Source organism: Penaeus monodon, chromosome 8 (genome assembly GCF_015228065.2).
Source record: "Penaeus monodon isolate SGIC_2016 chromosome 8, NSTDA_Pmon_1, whole genome shotgun sequence".
Taxonomy (NCBI): domain Eukaryota; kingdom Metazoa; phylum Arthropoda; class Malacostraca; order Decapoda; family Penaeidae; genus Penaeus; species Penaeus monodon.
Window position 1 is genome coordinate 47,771,604 of NC_051393.1, and position 27,500 is coordinate 47,799,103.

General features: G+C 46.0%; 1 protein-coding gene across 1 annotated transcript in view; it reads left to right on the plus strand.

Moving 5' to 3' along the window:
• LOC119576387 (eye-specific diacylglycerol kinase-like) overlaps positions 1-27,500 on the plus strand; it is a gene marked incomplete at its 3' end in the record, with an annotated part of 202,944 nt that overhangs the window by 69,788 nt on the left and 105,656 nt on the right. The window contains 2 exon segments of the mRNA XM_037924058.1: positions 17,426-18,690; positions 20,716-20,878. Coding sequence (XP_037779986.1) covers positions 17,570-18,690; positions 20,716-20,878 — 1,284 coding nt within the window.

A 27,500-nucleotide genomic window follows, 5' to 3' on the forward strand; every position in this document is an offset into this window, starting at 1 on the left:
GGGAAGCGAGAGGAGGGAGAGCAAGACGGGATAGACGAGGGGAAGCGAGAGAAAGAGGGAGAAAGAGAAGAGAAAGAAATAAAGATGCAAGCGAGGGGGGGTGGGGGAGGATGCGGAAGAAGACCCTCGGGGCAAAAGCGTGAATAGAAAAGCTTTGGATGTGGAAATGTGCGGAGCTTCGGTAAAAGGAGAAAGGGGGAGAGAGAGGAGGGGAAGGAGAGAGAGAGGGGGGGAGGAGAGAGAGGGTGGAAGAGAGAGAGAGGGGGGGAAGGAGAGAGAGAGGAGGGGAAGGAGAGAGAGGGGGGAAGAAGAGAGGGGGGAAGGAGAGAGAGAGAGAGAGAGAGAGAGAGAGAGAGAGAGAGAGAGAGAGAGAGAGAGAGAGGAGAAGAAGAATGCGAGAGTGAGAAAAAAGAAAGAGAAAGAGAGAGAGAGAATGAAAGACTTCCACATAGATATACATAAAACCCAAATGAAGATATAAGAACAAACAGGTGAAGATCAGGAGGAAGAGGGTGCCACGGAGATTCATCGGGGGTGGGGGTGGGGGGGGTGACACGCCGGAGGGAGTGTAGTAACGTCGCTTTCCGAGTGATTTATGGATACGAGGGTCGATTAGAGCGATATGTGCGAGATTAGGGTAATGCCATGTTCTATAGGACATCGATAATTGATTTAGAGTCTGGCCTGATTTATGTAACGGACGTGCCGGTACCTTGTCTTTCTCTCTGTCTCTGTCTCTTAATTTCTCTCTCTGTCTCTTCTCTCTCTCTCTCTCTCTCTCTCTCTCTCCTCTCTCTCTCTCTCTCTCTCTCTCTCTCTCTCTCTCACGCACTCACTCACTCACTCACTCACTCACTCACTCACTCACTCACTCACTCACTCACTCACTCACTCACTCACTCACTCCCTCCCTCCCTCCCTCCCTCTTTCTCCCTCCCTCTCCCTTCTCCCTCCCTCCCTCCCTCTTTCTCCCTCCCTCTCCCTTCTCCCTCCCTCCCTCCCTCTTTCTCCCTCCCTCTCCCTTCTCCCTCCCTCCCTCCCTCTCCCTCCCTCCCTCTCCTTCCTTGTGCCTTGACCTCGCCCGCCCCTATCGTCTTATCTCCCTCTCACCCTTTTGTTATATCCATCGCCGTTCGCCTCGTCGACCCACCGAATAATGCATGCTGTTGTGTAGGACTGATTGGATGAGGGTAGACCTCCTCTCTCCTCCTCTTCTCTCCTCTTCTCTCTTCTCTTTTCTTTTCTCTTCTCCTATTCTCTTCTCTGCTTTCTCCCTCTTCTCCTCTCTTATCTTCTCCCTTCCCCTTTTCTCCCCTCCCCTCTCCTCGTCTACTCTTCTCCCTTCCTCTCCCATCCCCTCCCCTCTCCTCTTCTCTTTCATCCTTATTACTATTCACCCTCCCTCATCCTCTCTCCCCTCTTTCCCCTCACGCCTCTCCTCATCCCCATCTTCCCCCGCCCTCTCTTTTCTTCCCCTCCCCCCCCTCCCCCCACCATTTTCAAACGCCTTTACACCTTCACATAATTTTTTTTTAAGCTCGATTAATACACCTCTGTGGTGTTGTTTTTTTGTATGGCTTGATTTGTTTTTGTTTTTTTGTTTTCGTATTTGTTTTAATGTTTTTTGTTGTTGTTTTATTGTCTTGTCGATTTTCCGTCCTCATGATCGTATTTCTCGTCGTCCGATGCTAGCGTCATCACAGCCAGAACCACCGCGATGATCATCATTCCTGTCGTAGTTATCATGGCCACTGTCATCACCCATCAACATCACCACCAACAACATTAATATCACTCACCACCATCTCCATCACTATCATCTCCATCACCACCATTACCTCTACCACCATCTCCATCACCACCATTACCTCCACCACCATTTCCATCACCATTATCTCCATCACCACCATTACCTTCACCACCATCTTCACCACCATTACCTCCACCACCATCATCTCCATCACCACCATTACCTCCACCACCATCATCTCCATCACCACCAACCACAATAGGCCTCCTCAACCGATATCACACACAAAAACAAGCAAACCAAATTATTTTTATTATTTTCATTATAATCATAATTAAAAATAAGACAAATAAAGTATAGAATCAAGCTATTCAGAGCGTCGGGAAAAGCAGTTTGCAAAATCGCCCAACAGCAAAAATTTGCAGCTGTGTCTTTTACGCCCGAATCTTCAGGGCCCCGAGAACAGCACGATTTAAATAAATTAATAAATAAAATAAAAAAATAAGATGGATTTTTTTCTATGATGCAATCTCCTTGAATTCGTTTGTTTGTATATATATTTTTTGTTTGTTTTTGTTTTTTGTTGGTGTAATATAATGCAAAGGGGAATTTTATCACTGTCTGAGAAAAGTTGCGATTTCGATTTTTTTTTTTTTTTTTTTTTTTTTTTTTTTTTTTCTTTTTTTTTTTTTTTTTAAGATGAAAATATTTCTTTGGCGCTCGGTAATGGGAGCGAGAGAAATGATGCTGCTCCTTTTAGCAACTTGGATGGGGGATTAATTAACAGAAGCCCACGCACGCTCATATGTACGCGCGCACACACACAGACCTACACGCACACGCACACACACACACACACACACACACACACACACACACACACACACACACACACACACACACACACACACACACACACACACACACACACACACACACACACACACACACACACACACACACACACACCTATACGTTTTTTTACATATAAATCAGGGCAAGGTGAGTGAGTGGGGGAGATCATAAAAAAAATTGTGTGAGTGTGCTTGCGTGCATTTTTAGTAACGCGTAACCTTTTACTTCACCTTTTTAGACATGCGCTCCTTAATTTATGTAAGTGTCATTTGCATGTCAGCTTCAGGAGTGGGAGGCGAATAGAAGGGAAGAAATGGCGTGAGGGGAGATAAAGGAAGAGGGAAGAGGGAGAGAGAACTAGAGGGAACAAAGAGCAGCCGAGAGGAATGTAGAGGGAAGTTGAAAAGAGAAGAAAGGAGGTGACTGGAGGACGAGAAAAAAAGGAGAAGAAAGAGGAGGAGGTTAAGAAAGAGGAGGTGGTGAATAAAGAGGAAGAAGAAGAAAAAGAAGAAGAAGAAGTAAAAGTAAAAAAAGAAATAAAAGAAAAAGAAGAAGAACGAGGATAAGAAGAAGGGCGAGAAGGAGAGAGAGAGGAGGCGAATACGGTTCGACCCGAAATCGATGACCGTCTCGCATGCCAAGAGTAATGCGCGATCTCTTTTTTTTTATGGCGATTCTGTGCCTTCTCCTCAGCCTCATCTTTTTAAAAATCTTTGTCTCCATCATTGCCTCGTTTGATAAATGTTTACCTGCGACTCCCACCCGTTCTTAGTTGGGGCTGAAGGATAAACATGCTTTTCGCGTGTTTGCGTTTGTTCAACTTGTCGGGATTCATTGTTGTTGTTATTGTTTGTTTATTTATTTATTTATTTATTTATTTATTTATTTTATTTTTTTTTTGGGGGGGGGCGGGGGGTTGAAGGGAGGACATGCTAGGTACGGATAAGTAGGCTACGTCTTGCTATTGTTATTATTGTTATTGTATTATTACTGTAATTACTATTATTATTGTTTTTTATTATTTTTTATCAATATTGTATACTATTGTTATTATTATTATCTCTGTTATTGATATTATTATCACCATTATCATCATCATTTCTGTTATTATCATAACTGTAAATCGAATATTTGTTGGATGTTATAACATTATTATAGCAATTAACAATAATACATGGGTATCTGACCATGCAAGCAGTAGGCCTAAAAAATTTAATGTTTCGTATATTAAAGCTCTGTCGAGTTTTATTATTATTATTATTATTATTATTATTATTATTATTTTATTATTATTATTTTTATTATTTTTTATTATTACTTTTTTTTTTTTGCTTCATTTCGATTGCGATAAAGGAGGAGCCATAGAGACGCAGTTTTGACATTGATAGCGAGGTTTATTATTCCCATTTATATGATTGTTATATACGTGTTTATAATTATGTAATGTTATAATAGTGAAGACAAACCTGGCATTAGCCTTAGAGAGAGAAATAAAGGTAATATCACCGTAGAAGATTAATTACACCGTTATGATAACAGAAATAATAGGAGGGTGATACTGTCCTGATGATAACACTAACAAGGCAATATCCTTTACATAATAGCAATAACGAGCTAGTAATAGCAGTGTACTTGGGGCGAAAGTAGAGGTTATGAGAGGATGTAATAGGATTAAGACATTCGTGAAGGGAAGGGAGAGAGATTAGGTGCTAATAGGTGAGATGTAAAAAAGGGGAAAAAAAACATATGATTATTTTTATGTGGCTGTTGGTAGTAGAGGGGAGTGTGTGTGTGTGTGTGTGTGTGTGTGTGTGTGTGTGTGTGTGTGTGTGTGCTCGTGCGTGCGTGCATGAGAGAGAGAGAGAGAGAGGAGAGAGAGAGAGAGAGAGAGGAGGGGGGGGGGGGGGGAGAGGAGGAAGAGGGGAGAGGGAGGAAGAGAGAGAGGAGGAGAGGAAGAGAGAGAGGGGGAAGAGAGAGAAGAGGAAGAGAGAGAGGGGAAGAGAGAGAGGGGAGAGAGGGGAGAGAGAGGGGAAGAGAGAGAGAGGGAAGAGAGAGAGAGAGAGAGAGAGAGAGAGAGAGAGAGAGAGAGAGAGAGAGAGAGAGAGAGAGAGAGAGATAATGAATATGTAAATACGGATCTGTACTAGTAAATGAGTGTGATAACGCGTGTGCGTGTTGTTGTGTTTGTGTATGCGTGGCCAAGGGAATGCGTGAGTGCGTGTGTGTGTGTGTGTGTGTTGATAGAAATTTGTTTGTTTGAAGTATGTGGGTAGAGGTGTGCAAGTATGTGTGCGTGTGCATGTGCATGTGCATGTGCGTGCGGCTTTAAAACGATGTGTTTTTTTTGTGGGTTTTTACTATGCGTGTGCGTGCCCCGGGAAACTAACGGGGGATTTGTGACTCGGGCGTATTTGCCTTCCTGCGGCTGCGATCGGCGGGCAGGCAGCGGTGGCCGGATTCTCGGGGATGTCGGAACGGATCAGGAGATCTTGCCGTTAATCTTTTTTGGCCAGCCATGAGTCTTTATTTGTTTATTTGTTCATTTTATTTTATTTTTCCCATTCCTTGCATTTTCTTTTTTTGTGTGTGTTTTTTTTTTTTTTTTTCGTTTATAAAAATATAATATTATTATAATTAAATATAATAAAATTTAATATATATATATATATATATATAATTTTTTTTCTGTTTCTTTGTATTCTGATTTAAATATTTTATATTTTTTTAATATTTATTTTTCCTTTTCTCTCTCTCTTCGGCGTCTTCTCCTTTATCATCCTTCTTGTCATTTATTTCCTATTTTTTCTCTGTCTTTGTTTCTCCTTGTTCTGCGTCTCCCTCTCGCCTCGGGATTACTTGTATTTATTTTGATATTGTTCCGCGGATGTTCTCGTCTCCAACGTCATCTTCACTTTTGGAATCTTTATTGCAAATTTCATTATAAATAGGGTCATCATCTAGTCGTAATTCCTTCCTCTTTCCCCTCTTTCCTGTCTCTCTCCTTTTCCTCTCTTCTCTCTTCTCCCACCCCTCTCCCTTCCTTTCCTCGACCCTCTCCTCCTTTCCCCTCTCCCCCTTTCTCCGTTCCCCTTTCCCTTTTGTATTTTCCCTTCTCTCCTTCCACCCCCTTTTCCCACCCTTTCCTTTTCCCTTTACCCTCTCCCCCTTTTCTTCTCTCCCCTCTCTCCCTTCCCCTCCCCTTTTCTCTCCATTTCTCTCATCTTCATTTTTTTCTTCCCCTCCCCCTTTTCTCTCCCCTTTTCCCTTTCCCCTCCTCTCCCCTCCTTTCCGCTCTCCCCTCCTCTCCCCCTTTCCCCCCCTCCTCTCCCCTCCTCTCCCCCTTTTCCCCTTCCCCTTCCCCTTTCCCCCTCCCCCCCCCCCTTTTCTCCCCTGCCCCTGGCTCTTTCGGGTGTTTTTCCCCTCGCCTCGCCCGCAGCTGTATCTAATCGGAGCGATGAATAGGCTCGAGAATAGCTGCCGGGACCTCGTTACGGCAACCCAATTACTATTACTGGTGTGGAATTGAAGGTAAACAGTCGGGAGCATAATGATTGCTGTTTCCCCCTTCTCTTCTCTTCCTCTCAGCGGTCTTTTTTTTTTTTTCTTGACCTCTCTCTCCCCCCTTTTCTCTTCTCTATCTCTCTCTCTTCCCCTCCCCTTTTTCTCTCTCTCTTTTCTCTCTCTCTCTCTCTCTCTCTCCTTCTCTCTCCCTCTCTCTCTCTCTCTCTCCCCTCTCTCTCTCTTCTCTCCCTTCTCTCTCTCTTCTTTCCCTCCTCTCTTCCTCTCTCTCTCTCTTCTCCCTCCTCCTTCCTCTCTCTCTCTCTCCTTTTTTTCTCTCTCTCTCTCCATTTTCTCTCTCTCTATTTCTCTCTCTCTATTCTCCTCTCTCTCTCTCTCTCTCTCTCTCTCTCTCCCCCCTCCTCTCCTCTTTCCCCCTTTTCTCTCCCCTCTCTCCCTCCCCCCCTCTCTCTCTCTCTCTCCCCTCTCTCTCCCTCTCTCTCTTCTCTTTTCTCTCCCATTTTCTCTTCCTTTTTTTCCCCTCTTTTTCTCTCTTCTCCCTTCTCTCTCTCTCTCTCTCTCTTCTCTCTCTCTCTCTCCCCTTTCTCTTCTCTATTCTCTTCCCCCTCTCTCTCTCTCTTTCTCTCGTTTTTTTTTTCTAATTTCTCTCTTGAGATTTTTTTCTTCTCGTTTGACTTTATTTTCTCTGGATTGACTTTTTTTTCTCTGGATTGACCTCGATTTTTCTCTACTTTGACCTGTTTTTTTTTTTTTGTTTATTTTTTTTTTTTTTTCTTTCCCTTCCTTTCCCCTTTTCTTTTCCTTTCACTTTTTTTTTTTCTCTTTCCCCTTCCCCCCCTTTTTCCCTTTTTCCCCTTTTCCCTTCCTTATCTCCCTTTTCCCCTTTTCCCCCATTTTCCCCCCTGTCTTTCTCTCTCTCCTCCCCTCCTCTTTCCCTTTTTTTCTCCCTTTTCCTTTTCTCTCATCCCTTTTGTCCTCCTTTCTTCTTCCCTTTCTCCCCTCTCGTTTTTTTTTTTCCTTTCTCCTTTTTCCCCCCCTTTTTTCTTCCTCCCCTTTTTTCTTCCTTCTTTTCCCCTCCTCCCCTCCTCCTCCCCTCCTCCTCCTCCTCCTCCTCCTCCTCCTCCTCCTCCTCCTCGTCTTCCATCTCCTTTTCTTTCGTTCCCCCTCCCTCTCTTCCCTCTCCCCACAGTCATTTGTGAATTCCCTCATCTTTTTCTCTTTGAAAGGAAGGAAAACGTGTTTTTTTTTTTTCTTCTTCTTCTTCTTCCATTCATTCTTTCTTTTCTCTTTCTTTCATCCTTTCTTCCTACGCCTTCTGCTCTTGTGAATCTGAAGGTGTGTGTGTGTGTGTGTGTGTGTGTGTGTGTGTGTGTGTGTGTGTGTGTGTGTGTGTGTGTGTGTGTGTGTGCGCGAGCTCACTTCCCACCGTGTGCGCGGCTGTGTGCATTAAACCCGTGCATTTGTATGGAGATCGCCAGGATTCGGGGCATAAAATGCGAGAGAATCACGCACGTGGAAAAAGAAGAACTTTGCGGTGCATTTGAAGGTCGTCCTCCAAGGCCTCTTTGAAGAATGGGTGTATGTGGAGGAGGGGGAGGGAGGAGGACGAGGAGGAGGAGGGGGAGGAGGAGGAGGAGGAGGAGGAGGAGGAGGAGGAGGAGGAGGAGGAGGAGGAGGAGGCGGAAGGGGAGTGGGGGGGTGGAGGGGAGGGAAAGCGGAGGTGGAGGGGGAGGGGGAGAAGAAGAAGGGAGAGGTGGGGGACTGAGGGAGTGGAAGTGGAGGGGCGAGGATAAGAATTTCCAGGGCAGTATTATTGTGTCCACGCGCATGTACACATGGTTTTGCGTGCAGAGACGTAATCACACACACTCACACACACACACACACACACACACACACACACACACACACACACACACACACACACACACACACACTCACTCACACTCACATTTGCACGCCTGTACCCACATACTTACAAACAAACAAATTTCCACCCACAAACCAGACGCAGTTGCAACACAACAGGAAAGAGTTACTATTGCAAAAAAACGTTTAGAATCTGCTACCGTCTGATCTCGCACAAGGCAGGAAAAAAAAAAAAGAAAAACATTGGTATTGAATTCGCAAGGATATTTTTTCTTCTCTCTCTCCCTCTCTCCCTCCTTCTCTCTCCCTCTCTCTCTCTCTCTCTCTCTCTCTCTCTCTCTCTCTCTCTCTCTCTCCTCTCTCTCTCTTCTCTCTCCCCCTCTCTCTCTCCCTCTCTCTCTCTCTCTCTCTCTCTCTCTCTCTCTCTCTCTCTCTCTCTCTCTCTTTCTCTCTTTCTCTCTCTCTCTTTCTCGCGCGGAGTAAAAGGGCTGCCTCCTCAATTGGATTTCCCGACAGGTAATGTAATACTGGTGATTTTACCTGGACCTTATCCACCTACAGCTCGCGGTATCACCTTAGCACCCTCCCCCCCCCTTCTCACTTTCCCATCACCTTCCCCCTTCTCATACCCCCCCCCCCTCATACCCCCTTTATATCTCCCTCGTCGCCAGCTCTTTTTTTTTTCCAAAAATTTGTTTCTTTGTGTGTCCCTTCGTATCTCTGCCTCTCTCTCTCTCTCTCTCTCTCTCTCTCTCTCTCTCTCTCTCTCTCTCTCTCTCTCTCTCTCTCTCTCTCTCTCTCTCTCTCTCTCTCTCTCTCTCTCTCTTTCTGTCACTCACTCACGCCCACTATCGGTTTCTTCGATCACTCCTGGTTTCGTATTGTTTTTCGCATCATTTTTTTGTTGTTATCGGCACTGCGCGGAAAATCTCTCGCGACGCGCCGTATTTTGTCTCCGTACTTTCCATCGCCCCTAAAATAGGCTGACTATTCTCTCGAATTTCCAGCAAAAGCACACAAAAATGCTTGTTTGTGTACATACATGCACAAGCACGTACGCACGCACACACACACACACACACACACACACACACACACACACACACACACACACACACACACACACACACACACACACACACACACACACACGCACACGCACACACACACACATGCACATACAAGCAGAGAGACGAATAGGCAGACACGCTTATATACATACATACATACATGCATACATACATACATACATACACGCAGGGAGACAAACAGACAGATAGACACACAGACAGACAGGCATCCCATTAGTGGCCGCACGTACGTCTCTTTTGCTAATGTATTGTTTGCCTCCTCCTTCCCTTTGCCGCGAAACAGTCAAAGAATCACACTGATTAATTGTAATGATTCTCCCTCTCTCTCAGGAACTAATGTCTTCTTTCGTCGTGGCACATTTAATTAATTTCCTTTGGCAGTCTTGATTACTTTTTTAGTCCACCCCCAAACTCCCCCTCCCCCGGACCCCCCCCTCCATCCCCACCATATCCTTATGTCTCCCACCCCCCTCCCCACGAGTCCTACCCTACCCCCATCCTATCCTATCTCCCTTCCCTCTCCGTGTTTGTTGTGGTTACGAGAGGTTTCCTGCTTGTTGTCTGTCCCGTCTTCCGTAATGTGGTTTTGGTTTGATTTTTTGTATTTTCTCTTGGTTTTTGGCTTATTTGCGTTTCTTGTTTCTCTTTCTCTTGTCTTTCTTTCTCTATTTTTCTCCTCCCCTTCCCTTCCTTTCTCTTCTCTCTCTCTCTCTTTCTTTCATTCTTTCTTTCTTTTTCTGTCTGTCTCCTTCCCTCCTTCTCTCCCTCCCTCCCTCCCTCCCTCCCTCCCTCCCTCCCTCCCTGCTTTACTCTTCATCTGTGTGTGCATATATATATATATATATATATATATATATATATATATATATATATATATATAGAGAGAGAGAGAGAGAGAGAGAGAGAGAGAGAGAGAGAGAGATCACTGCGGGTTTAGAAGAATAACGCATTTCAAACGGGGTTTTGCTTTCGGCTGGAAATCCTGTTCGTGTATAGATATCCAGCTTGCTCCCGCTTGCAAAATTCATGATGCGGTTGACCAGGCTTGCGTATGTAATGGCGATGTTATTTCTCGTTCACAAGTTGCAGGATTTAACAGGATAGTCATGCTAAAAGCGACCATCGTGGTGGCCCTTGCGAAAGGTCGAGGCTTGTGCAATGCTTAAACTTTTTATCATCATCATCACAGTTGTTGTTATTATCATGATCGTTATCATTATCACTGTCATTGCCATTACTATCATCATCATCATCATCATCATTATCAGTATCACCGTCGTCATCATCAGTATCACCGTCGCCATCATCAACATTATTATCACCACCAGTGATCATCAGCTGAGCTTCATCAGGCATATATTAATTAGTGATAAAGCGATTAGCGACTGACCGTTATGTAATGGCACTGTTTGAAAGAACTGTCCCGTGTGACCAAGCCATTCCCCGAAGCCACCTAATTGGGCTTTGACGTAGGTCTATTAATGATATTGAATTCATGTTTAATCAGTGTATTAGAGGGGGGGTTATGTGTGCGGGGAGGAGAGGGGTATGTATGAGAGAGAAGCGGGGAAGGAAGAGGGAGACACGAGAGGGAGAGGGAGAAACGAGAGGGAGAGGGAGAGGGAGAGGGAGAAATGAGAGGGAGAGAGAGAAATGAGAGGGAAAGGGAGAAACGAGAGGGAAAGGGAGAAACGAGAGGGAGAGAGAGAGAGAGGGAGAGAGAGAGAGAGAGAGAGAGAGAGAGAGACAGAGACAGAGAGAGAGAGAGGGAGGGAGAGCGTGAATCGGACAGACAGACAGTGTGTTTCAGTATTGTTCATCGTTTTTTTTTATTTTCGAAGGGAATTTTATCAAGCAGTCTGATAAAATTATTTTGTCGAAGAAAGAGAAGATAAAGAGGGAATAATCGTTAATGTTTTGCAGTGACCTATTTAACTTCACATTTTATTATTATTTTGTTTTTAATGATATCAAAATACAAGGTTTTAGGACCTTATGTTGTCCGCAGATTACCAGACGAGCCGGGCACAAATGACCGAGGCGCGCCAATTCCGTCGTTATTGGGTTAAAACAAACCATTTTTTTTAAAAGTCTGCAATATCCCATCCATATAACTATCTGTCTATCAATCTTTCTGTATTCTGTTTGTCTTCCTCCATCTCCTCTCCATCGCCGTTTCATCCTCCTCCTCCTTATGCTCCTCTTCTTCCTCCCTCCCTCTCTCCTTCCTTTCTCCCAACCCCACCTCCTGCCACCATCTCCCCCTCCCACCTCCTCCTCCTCCTCCTTCTCCTCCACCCACCTCCTCCTCCTCCTCCTCCTCCTCCTCCTCCTCCTCCTCCTCCTCCTCCTCCTCCTCCTCCTCCTCCTCCTCCTCCTCCTCCTCCTCCTCCTCCTCCTCCTCCTCCTCCTCCTCTCCTTCTTAATTATCCTCCATTTCCTTCTCCACTTCTTCCTACACTTCCTCTTCCGCTTTACGTCGCGCTAAACTGATCGACTTCCCGTGGGCGTCGTCGTTACCGAGAACAAGAGAGGCTTTTGGCGTACTTGCGGCACTGATGTTATTGGTCGCTGCTGACGGGGTAGTGAGCACTGAGCTGATTTCCCGGCGTTGGCACTCTTGCTGCTGACACTTTGGCGCGGGTGACACTTTTGGCTGACTCTTTGGCACGGGTGACACTCTTGGCGAGTGATATGCTCTTGGCTGACTTTTTTTTTTCTTTTGGCGGATGACTCTATTCGGATGACACTTTGGCGGGCGACACTTTTGCAGGTGCCATTCGCGGATGGCACCTACATCTACCCTGCACCAACGGACACTCAACTGACACTTTGGCGGGTGACTATTTTGGCTGACACATTTGGGGATGATATTCTTGTACCGTTGCTTCCCCCCCCCCCCCCATCCCATCCTTTTTCCTACCACCCATCTCCTATCTTCCTTCCTTCCTTCGCTATGTATCACCTCCCCTCCCCCTCGCCTCACCCATTCCCCTACTGTCCCCTTCTCCCTTCCCCTCCCTTTTTCTCTCTCCCCTCCCTTTTTCTCTCTCCCCTCCCCCTTGTCGTTTCGTCTCTATTGACCATCCTCCACCCATCATTGCTTGTGAAATTCCCCTCCCCCCTCTTTTGCGTTCTGTGCTTGGGATTTCCATCTTTCTCCCCGTCTCTCTATCCCCCATCGTCTTCCTATGTGGACCTTCTCTCCCTCCTCTGAACCCTCTGCCTCTATCCCTTTCTGATTGCCATCCCCCTCCTCTGCTCCCTCTCCCTTCATCTCCATCTCCCTGTCCCTCTTTTCTTCCCTCTCTGTTCCCCTCCCTCTCCTTCCGTCCTTCCCTCCCCCTCCTCGCCCTTTGCTCTCTCCTTCCCCCTCCCCTTTCCCCCTTCTCCTCCGTGAACCATCCTCCCCCCCTCCCTCCCCCCATTCTGGGTGGCATTGTCGAGTTGTTTTATCCAAGCACTTATATGATTGTTCCGTAATTGACAGCCGGACAGACAGCTCTTTACGGAATGGTAAGAGGGGCCGTCTCTTTGATCTTGGCTCTCGCTGTCTCCCGTCGCTATCCCTTCCCAATCCTCTCTCCCCCTTTCTCCCTCCCCTCTCTCTCCCTTTCTCTCCTCTCCTTCCCCCTCTCTCTTTCCTCCCCCTTTCTCTCTCCTCCCCCTCTCTCTCTCTCCTCTCCCTCTCCCTCCCCTTCTATCCTCTCCTTCCCCTTCTCTCTCTCTCCTCACCCTCTCCTTCCCCTCTCTCTCTCCCACTCCTCTCGTTTTCCGAGATCGTTTCCTCTTTTCCCTCTTTCTTCTTGATTCCTTTTTTCTTTCTTTAATTTCTTTTTGTTCCTTTTTTCTTCTCTGTGCTTATTTATTTTCGTTCTCTGCCTTCCTTCTCATTCTATCTATCTCATTCTCTCTCTCTCTCTCTCTCTCTCTCTCTCTCTCTCTCTCTCTCTCTCTCTCTCTCTCTCTCTCTCTCTCTCTCTCTCTCTCTCTCTCTCACTTTCTTTATCTAATTATAATTATCTTTCTCCATCTCTTTGCTCACCCTTTACAAACCTTTCTAGTGTCAGAAAATGTATCTATTACTAACATACATGCAAGACGCCCTTAATTATTCAACTTGGGAAATTAAAACTTGCCTCAATCAATCTTTTTCTGTTTTTTTTTTTTTATTCTATTAGATTTTTTATATTTTATTCATATCTCTATCACTATTTCTCTCCGGCTCTGTCTCTATCCCTCTTTATCTCTTTATCTCTCTACCTACCTACCCACCTACCGACCTACCTGTCTGTCTGTCCGTCTACCTATACCTACGTATATAAAACACGTGCATTATGAAACGTCGGCCACAGCCTTCAGTGACATCAATCCGAACAGTCGCCTTCTCCGATCACGACCAAGAAAACAACGATGTCACCACACGTCATGTCCACAAACGGGGGGGGGGGGGGGGACGCGATTTTGTAGTATTTAAATGGTTTGTATTTCTGAACGCGGGATTATTATGAAACCAGGATGTGATGAAAGCCAGTTTCTCTGGATGACATCGATTCTCTGTATCTCTCGCCGCCAATATCCTTTCTCTCTTCTTTTACCGGTTTTCCTCCTTCGCTAGGAAGAGAGAGAGAGAGAGAGAGAGAGAGAGAGAGAGAGAGAGAGAGAGAGAGAGAGAGAGAGAGAGAGAGAGAGAGAGAGAGAGAGAGAGCAGGAAAAAGATGGAAAATATGCAAAAATAACGCAGTGCTCTTCAAACCTGGAAACAGAATCTAGCTCGGTTTCGAAACTGGCGTCTCATCTTTCAAATGCACCTGATAAGTCCGTTGTGGATGCCTCTCGTGGAGTCAGCAGCGGAGTGTGGTCTTGCGTTCCTCGTTCTGTTTGGCGGTCTCCGTTTCCCTCTCTTATCGGGTTATCTGTTTATTCCTTCATTGTTCTTGTTGTTTTCTGTTGTTGTTACGATGATGATGATGGTGATTGTTGTGATCATTATTATTATTATTATCATCTTTATTTGCGTGTGTGTTTGTGTGTGTGTTTGTTTCCGTCTTATTTAGTTTGCCTCTTTTAATATATATTCGGCATCTTCATCTTCCTTCAATCTTGTTCACCTCATATTTCCTTGCTCTCCACATGTCTCCTCTTCCGCCAGTTCTTTCTTCTCTCTCACTGTTCTTTCTGTTCTTCTCTCTTTACTTTGTTTTCTTGTTCTTTCTTCTCTTCTCTCCTTTCCTCCCTTCCTTTTCCTCCCTTCCTTCCCCTTGCCTTTCTTTTCCTTTTCTCATCTTACCTCTCCTTCGCCTCCACTCTTCTCATCTTTCCTGTTTTCCTTCTCCCATCTCCCCTCTCCTTATGTCTTTTTACTTCCCCTCTCTTCCCCTTCCTCCCCCCCTTCCTTCCATCTTCCCTCTCCTTTCTGCTCTTACCCATTCCCCTTCCCCTCTTTTTTCCTTCCCTTTACCCTCTTTTCCCCTTCCCTTTACCCTCTTTTCCCCTTCCCTTTACCCTCTTTTCCCCCTTACCCTCTTTCCCCTCATCCTCTTTACGCTCGAACGCACGCCGCTTATGCCTCCGACGTCAAGGAATTATGTATTCATAAAGTGAGGGAAGAAAGAGGCGCAGCAATGGCTTAATTTGAGGTTAATAAGGAGATCAGCAAACAGCGGCGGGATGAGGAGCTTCGAGAGCCTTCGAGCCTTCGAGCCTTCGAGTCTGTGTGTCTCTTGGGCGGTGGCTTTGGAGATTCGAGGCTCCGGAGTTTCGGGGCTTCGGAAGGGGGGGGGGATTCGGAAGGATTCGAGGCTTCAGGGTTTCGGGGTTTCGAGACTTCGGGTGTTTTGGGTGATCTTGGGGGTTTCGAGACTTTCGCGATTCGAGGATTTGGAGCTTTGGTGCTTCTAGGGTTTCGGGGCATCAGGGATTGGCGGCTTCGGAGTTTCGGGGTTTCAGTGCTTCGGGGTTTCGGTGATGCTTCTTGGTTCGTTTCGTCTGCAGATTCAGACGTGCATTTACCTCATCTTAGCTTATTCGCGTAAATTGCTATTTCGTGCATACATATATACATACATACATACATACATACATACATACATACATACATACATACATAAGTACATAAGTACATAAGTACATACATACATACATACATACATACATACATACATACATACATACATACGTATATGCGTAAATACATACTTGAATACATGCATACATACGTACGTACATATATACGAACATACATTCATGAATACATACACATTCATGTATGTATCAGTGTATGCAAATATCCACACATACTGCCCATGCATACAAATATAATCGGAAGCAATATGCCCACAAAATCCCCATGTTCCTCAAAGGATGCTGTTCTCATCCTCATCTGTGAAGGCGGAAGGAGCGCTCTTCTTGACGCGGGATTTAGAAAGAACGAGAACACGAATTAGGCCTATTAATACTATTTATTACTGTTTACTCGGCGCAGCAACTAAGGCCCATTTTTCCTCTGTTAATCTTGTTTGTTTGCAATTACGCCTTCTTGCGTGTCACTCTTTTGTCTTGTTTCTTCCGGGTGGGGTGATCTAGTTAAGATTTTTTTTTTTTATTCTCTTCGTTTTTGGTTCTGTTGTTTCTCTTTCTCTTTCATTTTGTCCTTCTCCCTCTCGTTCTCTCTGTCGCTTTTTTTTTCTTCCTCTCCATCTCGTTCTATCTATTTTTGTCGGTCTTCCTCGTTTTCCTCCCTCTCTCTCTCTCTCTCTCTCTCTCTCTCTCTCTCTCTCTCTCTCTCTCTCTCTCTCTCTCTCTCTCTCTCTATCTATCTATCTCTATCTCTATCTCTAGCGTTTTATTACTTTCCCCCTCCCCCTTCTTCTCCTCTGTTCTACCTCTTTCCCTCCTCCCCCTCCCCTCTTTCTCTCCCTCCTTTCCCTCCCCTCTTTCTCTCCCTCCTTTCCCTCCCCTCTCTCCCTGCTCGCCAAGCCTTGTTTCCTTTGCCGCGTGGAAGGTGGGATAGCCATTAAGGTTATGCATATGCGATATGTATCTGAATTATGGAGGCGGGGGTTAACCTCGACTTTCGCTCGCTTTTACCTCCTCCTACTCCTCCTCCTCCTCCTCCTCCTCCTCCTCTTCCTCTTCCTCTTTCTCCTCCTCCTCCTCCTCCTCCTCCTACCCATACCCCTTCTCCTCCTCCTCCTCCTCCTCTTCCTCCTCCTCCTCTTTCACCTCCTCCTCCTCCTCCTCTTTCACCTCCTCCTCCTCCTCCTCTTTCACCTCCTCTTTCACCCCCTCCTCCTCCTCTTTCACCTCTTCCTCCTCCTCTTTCACCTCCTCTTTCTCCTCCTCTCCCGCCGTCTTCCTCCTCGTCTCCCTCCGTGCCTCTCGCTCCGGCACTTTTGACGTGGAATTGGAAAGGATGTTGATGATCCAAACCGCCGATACGGATGTCTGTTGTCGATGCCGAGGCTCGACGTCGGGTGCGCAGGAAGAGAGCTGCAACTTTCTCTTCTGCCAGTTTTGTATTTGTCTGTTTCTTTATTTGTTTGTTGGTATGTTTGTTTTTGTTTATGTTTATTTCATTTGTTCATTTGCTTGATTTTTTTTATTGGTTTGTTTATCATCATCGTCGTCGTCGTTATCGTTATTATAATTACTAATATTATTATTATTATTTCGACTCTTAAACTCGTAAGATATTTGCACATGTAATTCCTGGCAATGAGGCAGGCGCGGCTGTATTTTTCGCGAATGGGAAATACAAATGGGTCTGTTTCATGAGCGTTATGAGTGTCCGGGAAAAAAAATGGGCTGATATTTTTTTTTTTTTTTTTTTCAAATGATTTATTTTAATCGGAATTGATTTGATCTCTTTATTTGCGTGTTAATTTACTCATTTCTCTTATTTATTGTGGGAGCTAAAATACATCGACCCAGAAAGTGTTGTCTCATGCGACTCCTTCGTGCATAGAACAAGGGCGCATGTCTTCATTCCATAACAAAAAGGAAATTCTTCGTATAAATCGGCATTGGGATTGGCTATTCGGCCTCGGGTTAGCGACCTTATAGCCGGGTTGGGGAATGCTGTCATATAGCGCTGGATTTGGGGAATGTGCTCCTTATGTAAATTCGAAAAGGTATTCTGGAACGGTCTGTCTCCTCTGTGAGAGAAGGCACGTGTGTGTGTGTGTTTGTGTGTGTGTGTGTGTGTGTATGTGTGGTTGGGCGTGTGTGTGTGGGCGTTTTCCGAATCACTGTTTTCCGCACACGATCACGAAGCAAGATGAGGAACGGTCGCTCCTCGTGAGGGCGTAACTGCTAATTCTAATGGGATGTTGACCGACAGGGGCTGGCGCCAGGGGAAGCCCGGAGAGGGGCGGGGTGACGTGGTCCTTGTGAGGAGCCCCTGGGGCGTCCACGACCCCCAGGGGAGGATCGCCCCCCGGCGACCCACGTGACACGCGCCCACGCCCCGCGCCCACGACCCATCATGAACATCGCCAAGCTGCGGCACACGTTTATGCGGTCTCGGACGCCCACGGGCGCCGAGATGAAGCAGCAGAACAGCTTAGAAGTGCCGCCGCAGATCCGCTCGGCCTCATTCGACGAAATGCAGCTCAAGCCGGGCCGCCGCGAGTCCTCGTCGTCGTCCTCATCGCCGGCGGAGCGCCAGTCGTTCCTGCTCCGCGTGCCCTACCTGGGCCCCAAGCGGTCCAAGAGCTTCGACTCGGGCTGCGGCGACGTCGACGACTCCTTCGCCTCCTCCCGCAAGAGGAGCTCGCGGCCCTCCTCGCTCGACAAGGCCAGCCAGCAGTGCGTGCACTGCGTGTACCTGGAGGAGCTGTCCCGGCGGTGCGACTGCGACGGCAGAAGAATCCCGTACAACATGTCGCTGGACTTCGTCAGCAGCCTCGATAGCTCGCGGGAGGAGGCGGAGGACGAGGACGAGGAGGACTGGGACGAGGACAGCTCGAGCGACGAGCTGCACGAAGTCATCTGCGGGATCAAGGTGACGCTGAGTCCGAACTCGCCGTCGTCGGCGTCGCCCACGCAGGAGGAGGTCTCGCTGCCGGCGTCCACGGCGTCCTCCCCGCGCAACAAGACGGCGTCGCCCAAGCTGGAGCGGCAGCCCGCCATCTTCCACATGAACACCAGCACAGAGCTCAGCTCTCAAGAAAACAGTTTCGACCTGAGCGACGGAGGCTACAGCCACCACGGCTCCTTCCTGTACCTGGGCTCCTCGAGCGAGTACGGCGACGGGGAGCAGGCGGCGGAACACGCGCAGGAGCACGCCGGGGAGCAGGCGGGGGAGCAGGGCGCGCCGCAGAGGGGCCGAGGGGCAGGGGCGGAGGAGCGACACGGGGAGGAGGGCAGCGTGACGGACGTGTTCCTGGAGGTGCCGACGAGGCGGGACCGCGCCGCCTCCCTCGACGTCTCGTTCGCCAGCTTCCCGAAGCCCGAGGAGCTGCTCAAGTCCAGCGCGACGGGCCTCACGCGCTCCGTGTCCCTCGAGCCGCCCAAGTCCCTCCGCTCCAAGAGCATCGACATCGAATTACCGACCGAGGAAGACGGTGACTACAAGGTGGTGGTGACCTCGCCCAAGGCGCAAAAGTACGTTGGCCTGCATGCCGCTGCTCCGCACCTCTTCCTCCCATCCTCTCTGTCTTGGTTATTATTGTTATTACTATTCCGCTTCGTTTGTCATAGTCGTTATTTTCACATAGTAAATGTAAAGAAAATATTTTCAGCAATAAACTCCTTTTTGGGGGTAAACCGAAGAAAATGTAATATCCAGGTATGATTTTTTTTTAGATAAAGGACATGGTTTACATATATTTAAACAATAATGACACATGCTTATTTTTCCTTCACTTTATCATTGTTTCGGTGTTTCTATTGTACATTATACTAATGGACATCAATTCATTGTCATTCCCAAGTCAATCAATATTGACGTCAAAACAGTAATTATATGTTAACTTGTCATATATATCAGCCATGTTTAATCGGCTTACTGATAATGAAATTTTCTGCCAAGTGAAATATTTAGGCTCAGCTCTGTAATGTCATTTACGGCAATATCAATCATAGAGTTGCCAGATGAATGTGCCTGCGGGTTTAATTGTAGTGATAAGTCACGGTATTGGGGTTTCAGTGTTATATATATATATTTTTTTTTCTCTAAGCTTTGTGATGTAAAGGCAGCTTAATGCATCATAAGTGACTTTGATATCTTTGTCGAGGCACATTCTGAAAGAAGGAAAATCGATTACTTTTTGGCATCAGCCCGGATTTGATTCAATTTGTCACCAGTCAAAAGCGGCCTTAAAGACAGTGGCCCAATTGCACATGACCTCCTTAGTGTATGTACACGCAAACGAACACACACACAGGGATATAGATATATGTAAATGAAAAAAAATATATATTTTTTAAAATGTATATATATGTATATATATATACATATATATATATATATATATGTGTATATATATATATATATATATATATATATATATATATATATATATATGTATATATATATGCATATGTATATATGATACACACACACACACACACACACACACACACACACACACACACACACACACACACACACACACACACACACACACACACACACACACACACATTAACAATTCTTACTTTCTGAAGTTATTTTTGCTTTAATCTTTCCCCTCCTCTTCTCCAGCTGAACTTTGACTAGATTTTTTTACTGTAAATATTTTACAAGAAAGGTAAGGCACCAATACACATACCTCTCCGCTTGCAACATTTCAGCATGCCCAGTGAGGGAAGGAATTTTGATCTTTTGCAATGTAGGGTAATTTCCCCCTCCCCTCCTTCCTTCCTTCCCTTCTCCTCTCTCCTTCCTTCCCTTCTCCTCTCTCCTTCCTTCCCCTCCCCTTCCCCTTCCCTTCCTCCTACTGTCCTGACAAGAGAATTTATGTAAGAAATAGAATATTTAATTAAAAAATAGTGATGATAATAACCATAATAACAGACGATGAAGCAGGTAATGGTAATAATCATCATGATAAATTTAAGGAAATGAGAACCCCCCCCCCCCTTTCACCCCCGTGGCCTGACCTTAAAGAGAGATGCGTGCAAGGCGGAAGCTTGGGTCACCCCCCCCCCCTTGGCTCATGACGAATTCTGCTTGCATCTGCCGGCCTGCCAGAGAGAACCCCGCGTGTCTTAGTGCTTATCCTTGCAACTTTGATTATATCTTTATCTCTCATTCCCTCCCCTCTCGGCCTCAAGTCCCCCCCTCCCCTTCCCCCCATTCGGATTTTCTGATGGAGGTTACATAAGGATAGTTTTGGCTTTTGGTCACTCGTAAATTAATAACCATTTATATATAGGTGTTCTTTTAAAATCCCCGCATGGTTTACTACACTTGTCATGATTACACTGGTTTCATTTTTTCCTCAAATCATGTCTTTAACGTGTCCTTTTATTTACATACATACGTACTTATTACTTATTTTCATGTACTTATCTCTCCATCCATTTATGTATTCACTCATCTCTTAACTAGAAGGTACAATCGACCATCCTCGCGCGCGCCCCCGAGACCCCGTGCTAACCCCGGTCATTGTTGTGTTTTTACAGGAAGGCGATTAATTCTGAGGTGGAGATACAGTGCGAGAATGGGGAGCGCCGCGTTCTCCGCTCCACCTGCGACTGGGCGGAAGGAGCCATCAACGGGGACCATCTGTGGTGCCCGACTTCCGCCTCAGGAGACCTCTGCTACGTGGGCGATGACTACTGCTGCGTGAGTGGATGCCTTTGGCGTGCTTTGGTTTTTGGGGGGTGGCGGAGGAGGGGGAGGTAGAGAGTGGGGATATATATATATATATATATATATATATATATATATATATATATAATGTATGTATGTATATGTATATGTATATATGTATTTGTGTTCGTATGTCAGTATATGTATACATATATACACACATAAGTATGTATTTACGAGTATATATTTTTTTCTTTCTCTTTTCTTTTTGTTTTGTGTGATTGGATCCTCTGCGGGTAGTGGGGTGTGTGAGTGTTTTGTGGCTCCTGTATTGTAAGAGTTTGCTGTATGGGTTATGTTGTGGATCCCCTACTGTTTAATGGGTTGTTAGCTTAGGTTGTGTTATGGATCTCGATGTAGTCTATTTGTAGAAGAGGATATACTGTGGCTCTGAGGACAACCAGTTCCTCGGGTAATGTTGTTCTGTAGCACTTCGGAAGGTGGGTTTAGTGTGTTGGCCGACAGACCGTGAGATTGAGAAAGAGGAAAAATAGAAAGAGAAGGAAAGAGAGAGAGAGAGAGAGAGAGAGAGAGAGAGAGAGAGAGAGAGAGGAGAGAGAGAGAGAGAGAGAGAGAGAGAGAATCCTCAGCCGAAGAGAAAGAAACAAACAGGCGGCGCGTGCACGTCAGCTGGAGATTGCGAGGAGAGCGCGATGAGGAATCAGCTTTAACCGGGACCCGTCTAAAGATGGGCCGGGGTAGGGAGCTGCAACGTGGTCGTGTTCTTACAGGTGGTGGGGAGAGTAGGGGAAGGGGAAGGGGGAGGAAGGGGAGAGTTAAGGGGAGTGGGAAGGCTAAGGGTTAGGGAAGTGGGAAGAGGTAAGGGGAATGGGAAGATGAAGGGGAAGGGGAAGGTTAAGGGGAAGGGGAAGGGGAAAGTGGGGAGTGCCGGAAGAACGTCGAGGGATATGTTGGTTAATGCTGGAGGTCATCGAGTATGTGTTGGAGGGTGACCTGGAAGAGTGCTTGGAGGATCACCGAACCTAGAGCTGGAGGATTACCTAAGATAGTGTTGCGGCATAACTGGGGGATAATGTTGGAGAATCACGTGGGATGGCGCTGAAGGATCACCGAGGGATAGTACTGGAAGGATCATTATGGACATTGCTCAAGGGTCAAGGATCATGCTGGTTGACGATAGAGCTGGAGAATCACAAATAGAGTGAATGAACGAAAATAGTGTTTGATAAGGATAGCTTTGACGAACGATTAAGAAGAGTGTTGAAGGTAGTGTCATTAAGGATAGTCTCTGGAGAAGCAATAAGGATAGTTAAGGCGAATCACGAAGGCTAGTAGTGAAAGAAAAATCATCCAGGATACTGGAGTCATCATTTAACGGTAGGTTCATGTTTGAGCCGCCGTGGTCACAGCATGATACTCAATTGCAGTTTTTTACTGGAGTATCACAGCATAAAAGTGTTGAAAGATCGCCAAGGACAGTGTTGGAGAACAATTCAAGGGCAGCGTTGGAGAATTCCGTATTGATGACGATGGAGAATCTCAACGGATAATGTTGGAGAATCGCTCCTGGGAGTGCGAGGGGATAAAGAGGGATAACGTGTAAAGGAAAATTATGCCAGTATCAGTGATTCTTGGAAGTTCTTCGTTGTATCATGAGCGATCGCCTATTATCAGGTGACGCAGGGAATCCTTGTTACAGATATGAATACCTAATGATTCTGAGAAGTTATTATTAATTAGTGGTACAGAGTTATCCCTGAGATTGGTCTTGACGCCATCGTATAAGTAATGAAAGTTATGCAAGACATTTAAGAAGTTACCAATAATGAACAAAACTGTTCTCGCGTTCATATCATTGATCGTAGATGGTGCTAGAGTATCAGATAGCATTGCAAAGTGATATTACACAAGGGGGTAAGTGGTAAGAGTGTTGAGAAGCTCCAGATGGGTAGGGTGGGGAGGGGGTTGACTAATCCTTATGATGAGGGATGTACTGGGTATTTATAGAAATAGGAATGGCCATGTCGGTTCGAAGCTCACAGCACCTGGCAGGAGGTCCGTCAAGATGAGGGGGAGGGGGGGGAGGTAGGAGGAGGTCCGTCAAGATGAGGGGGAGGGGGGAAGGTAGGAGGAGGTCCGTCAAGATGAGGGGGAGGGGGGAAGGTAGGAGGAGGTCCGTCAAGATGAGGGGGAGGGGGGGAGGTAGGAGGAGGTCCGTCAAGAAGGGGAAGGGGGGGAGGGAGGGGGAAGAGGAAGCAGGAGTTCCGTCAAGAAGGGGGGAGGGGTGGGAGGGAGGGAGAGGAAGCTGTCGAGATTTCCTGTTACTTGTAAGTGTTCGTTGCCTCCTCAGCTGCGGGAGGAACTGAGAGCTGTTTCTCGTGGGCGGACTTACTGTATTGTGTTTTGCTTCTAAGACTTCTCTCTCTATCTCTTTTTCTCTCTTTCTCTCTCTCTTCTCTCTCTCTCTTCTCTCTCTCTCTTCTCTCTCTCTTCTCTCTCTCTTCTCTCTCTCTTTTCTCTTTCTCTTTCTCTTTTCTCTTCTCTCTCTCTCTCTCTCTCTCTCCTCTCTCTCTCTCTCTCTCTCTCTCTCTCTCATATCTCCCTTCCCCTGTCTCTTCTTTTTTCCCTTTATATACAATTCACTTTCAAGCCTCCTCTCCCATCTCCCTCCCACCATCCATCCACCCTCCCTCCCTTCTTCCCTCCGCCTCCCCTTCTTTCCTTCCTCTCTTCTCTCCTCCTTCTTCCTCCCTCCCTCCTCTCCCTCCCTTCCGCCTCTCCCTCCCTTCCCTTCCCCCTCTTCCTCCTTTCCTCCCTCCCCCTCTCCCTCCCTTCCCCTTTTCCCTCCCTCCTTTCTTCCCCTCTTTCCTTCCCTCCCTTCCTCCCCCCCTCCCCTCTCACGCGCACCCCTTCCCTGCGGCGAGCGTGAGCGAGGGTTTGTGAGCGGAGACAAACCGGCAGCTTCCCTCAGGTTCTGGGGTTCCGCTGCTCTCGTCTCTGCTGCCCCGGAAATTGCGCTCTTGTAATTTCTGTTGTTTTGTGTCTCTTTCCCTTTCTCTCTTTCTCTCTCTCTTTCTCTTTCTCTTTCTTCTCTTTCTCTCTTTCTCTTTCTCTTTCTCTCTTTCTATTTCTCTTTCTCTTTCCCTTTCTCTCTCTCTCTTCTGTGTGTGTGTGTGTGTGTGTGTGTGTGTGTGTGTGTGTGTGTGTGTGTGTGTGTGTGTGTGTGTGTGTGTGTGTGTGTGTGTTTTTTTGTCTCACCATCTCACATTCTTTCTCTCTTTGTTTCTTTGTCTCAATGGTTTTCCTTTCTAAAATGGAAGAAGATTGGACTGTACCCTCTTTATTTATTCACATATATATTTATATATTTATATATTTATTTATTTGCATATTAGAATTGCATAGCTTCTTTTACAAATACATTTTTATAATAACCGTATTGTTAAAACATGCCTGGGTTGGGAATCCCCATGCTTCCGGCTTATTGTTCAATAATAAATCTCTTCGTTTATAAAGGCATTGGATTCGCTGCCTCGGAAACAATGAATTTCCATCAACGTCGGGAATACGATGTCATTTTCGGGTAATTATAGTTTATTCAGCTAAATGCTCATGAAGTTCGGGGTATTTGGCCGAACAACCCGAGGCGAGCTGTTCCGCGCGCGCTGAAAAGAACGTAGGTAAGTGGGAGGGGAAATAGATAAATAGAAATAAATGAAATGAAATAACAGCGGAAGGCTGAAAAAAAGGAAGAAAACGAAAAAAAAAACTTTAAAAAATTATAAATAGCAACAGAAGGCAATGAGTTCTATGAGCGCCGCAAAAATAAATATATAAATAAATAAATAATAAGTTGAAAATGAAATAAAATGAAAATGGAAAGGAATTTGTTCCATTCTTTAAAAAAAAAGCAACAGCAGGTTATGTTTTCCACGCGCGCTGCAATAATAAATATATGCGTAAATAAACAAATAGAAAATTAAATAAGATAACCAGGGAAATATGTTGTCTCCTGTTGAATAGCAACAGGAGGCAATCTCTTCCATGGGCGCTACATAATTAATAAGGAAATAGAAAAAAAAAAACAACGGAAGGTAGTCTGTTCCACTCACGCTGCAACATATTAGCAACAAACCAACTCTCCCACGCGCGCTGCAACATAATAGCAACAGTAACCAACCTGTCCCACGCGCGCTGCAACATATTAGCAACAGTAGCCAACCTGTACCACGCGCGTTGTAACATAGCAATAGAAACCAACCCGTCCCACGCGCTCTGCATAAATGTTAGCAACAGAGAGACAAGCGGGAAGTAACGAATCGCATTTCGCTTGATTCTCCAAGGCAGTGTCTGAAGGAATCCGGAAGCACACGCACGCAGCTGCTCTCCCGGTCTCCTTTCTTGGAGCTCTCTCTTCTCTTCTCTTCTCTTCTCTTCTCTTCTCTCTCTCATTCTCTCTCTCCCTCTTCCTTCCCTTCCTCCTCTCTCTCTCACTCTTCCCTCCTTCCCTCCCCTCCCTTCCTTCAAACTCTTCCCTTCCTCCCTCGCTCTCTCCCTCCCTCCCCTCCCCTTCCTCTCTCCCTCCCCTCCCCTTCCCCACCCGATTCCTGCGGCCGCGGTGTTGTCACATTTAAAGTTGTCGGCCCTGGTATTACTCTGCCACTGACCGAGACCTTCGTGGCTCGGGCGCTCCTTTAAAGGTAGTTCGCCGAGAGAGGGAGGGTGGGAGGGGAGGAAGGAAGGAGGGAGGGTGGGAGGGGAAGAAGGAAGGAGGGAGGGAGGGAGGGAGGGGAGGAAGGAAGGAGGGAGGGTGGGAGGGGAGGAAGGAAGGAGGGAGGGAGGGAGGGGAGGAAGGAAGGAGGGAGGGAGGGTGGGAGGGGGGGAAGGAAGGAGGGAGGGTGGGAGGGGAGGAAGGAAGGAGGGAGGGTGGGAGGGGAGGAAGGAAGGAGGGAGGGTGGGAGGGTTGGAAGGATGGAGGGAAGGAGAGTGGGGAGGAAGGAAGGATGGAGGGAGGGGTAGAAAGGTAGGAGGGAGAGAGGAGGGTAGGAAAAATGGCAAGGAATAGAAAGGAAAAATCGAGGAAGAGGGGGGAGAATGAGAGAGAGAGAGAAAGGGAGAAAAAGAATAATAGAGGGAATATAGGAGAAAGAAGGACAAGAGGAGAGGGAGAGTGGAAGTTGCCGTGATTGGTTCCCGTTTTCTTTAATTTTATTTTTATTTGTATTGATATGCGTGTATTTTTGGAGGGAGGACTTAAGAATTTCAAGTATTTTTTCCTGTTACATGTGTCCAGGTATTTTATGCGCATAGATTTCGTTTTTTGTTGTTGTTGTTGTTGTTGTTGTTGTCTATCAGGGTTTGACTAAGTCAGTTTACTTGAATATTGGATTTATTTTCATGTTCTTTTTTTTATTTTCATGTTCTTATTTTTTTCACTAATTGTTTTGTTTTTGTTTTTGTTGTGCTTTTTGTTTACTTCCTCAACTTGTGGTTTTGGCAGACATAATTATTCCCTTTACAGTAGGCCTACTCTTCTTCCAGCGGATTAGAACACATTATCTCTTCATCAGTTTACGCACACACACACACACACACACACACACACACACACACACACACACACACACACACACACACACACACACACACACACACACACACACACACACACACACACACACACATACACACACACACATTTTTGGGTTGTCCACGTGTAGATAAAAGGGACTGAGTTGTCATTCTGAGATAAGGACTGACGCCACGTATTTATTGGACAATAAAGATAACAGATCGGTAATTATCGTATTTTACTTGGTGTCCGCCGTGATGTATTTTCATTTCTTTTTTTCTTTCATTATTTGTTTATCTCTCTCTCTCTCTCTCTCTCTCTCTCTCTCTCTCTCTCTCTCTCTCTCTCTCTCTCTCTCTCTCTCTCTCTCTCTCTCTCTCTCTCTCATACATACACTCTCTTTCCCTCCATCTGCCCTCCCTCCTTTTCTCCTTCTCTCCTATCCCCCCTTTCACCCTCTTTCCATCTCCCATCCTCCCTTTCTCCCTCTCCCCCTTCTTCCCTTTTTCTCTCCCTTTCTCTCATCTTCCATTTCTGCCACCTTCCTTTCTTCCTTCTCTGTCTCCCATTCCTTAGTCAGTATATGGGTAGATAAGTAAAATCTGCATCTTTTCTCTTGCTCTTCGATCTTTTATGCTACATTACCTCTGCAACATTATCTCTTGCACTGAATAATCTCGGGGTCGGGAAGTTTTTGTTGTTATTGTTGTTGTTGTTGTTGTTGTTGTTGTTGTTATTGTTGTTGTTTAATGTCTATAAAATTCCGAATCTACAGTCAGGCTAAGAAAATACTGAATAGTGAGGATTTTTTTTTTTTTTTTTTTTACAGTCTGGAGAGACAGAATTCAGATGTTAATTTATGTTGATTAATTTTAAAGGGAAAGATGCTTGTTTGTTTACCGTGATTGCATTAACTCGAAATTTGCACAGGGTGATGTTTAAATGTTTGTTAACGCCTTTTTTTCCCCTTATATTTATATTTTCTCTTCTTTTTTCGTCTCGTGGTGGAAACAACAAAGTCGTTATATGAAGGAAGGAAGAACAGAAATAAAACCAGATAAA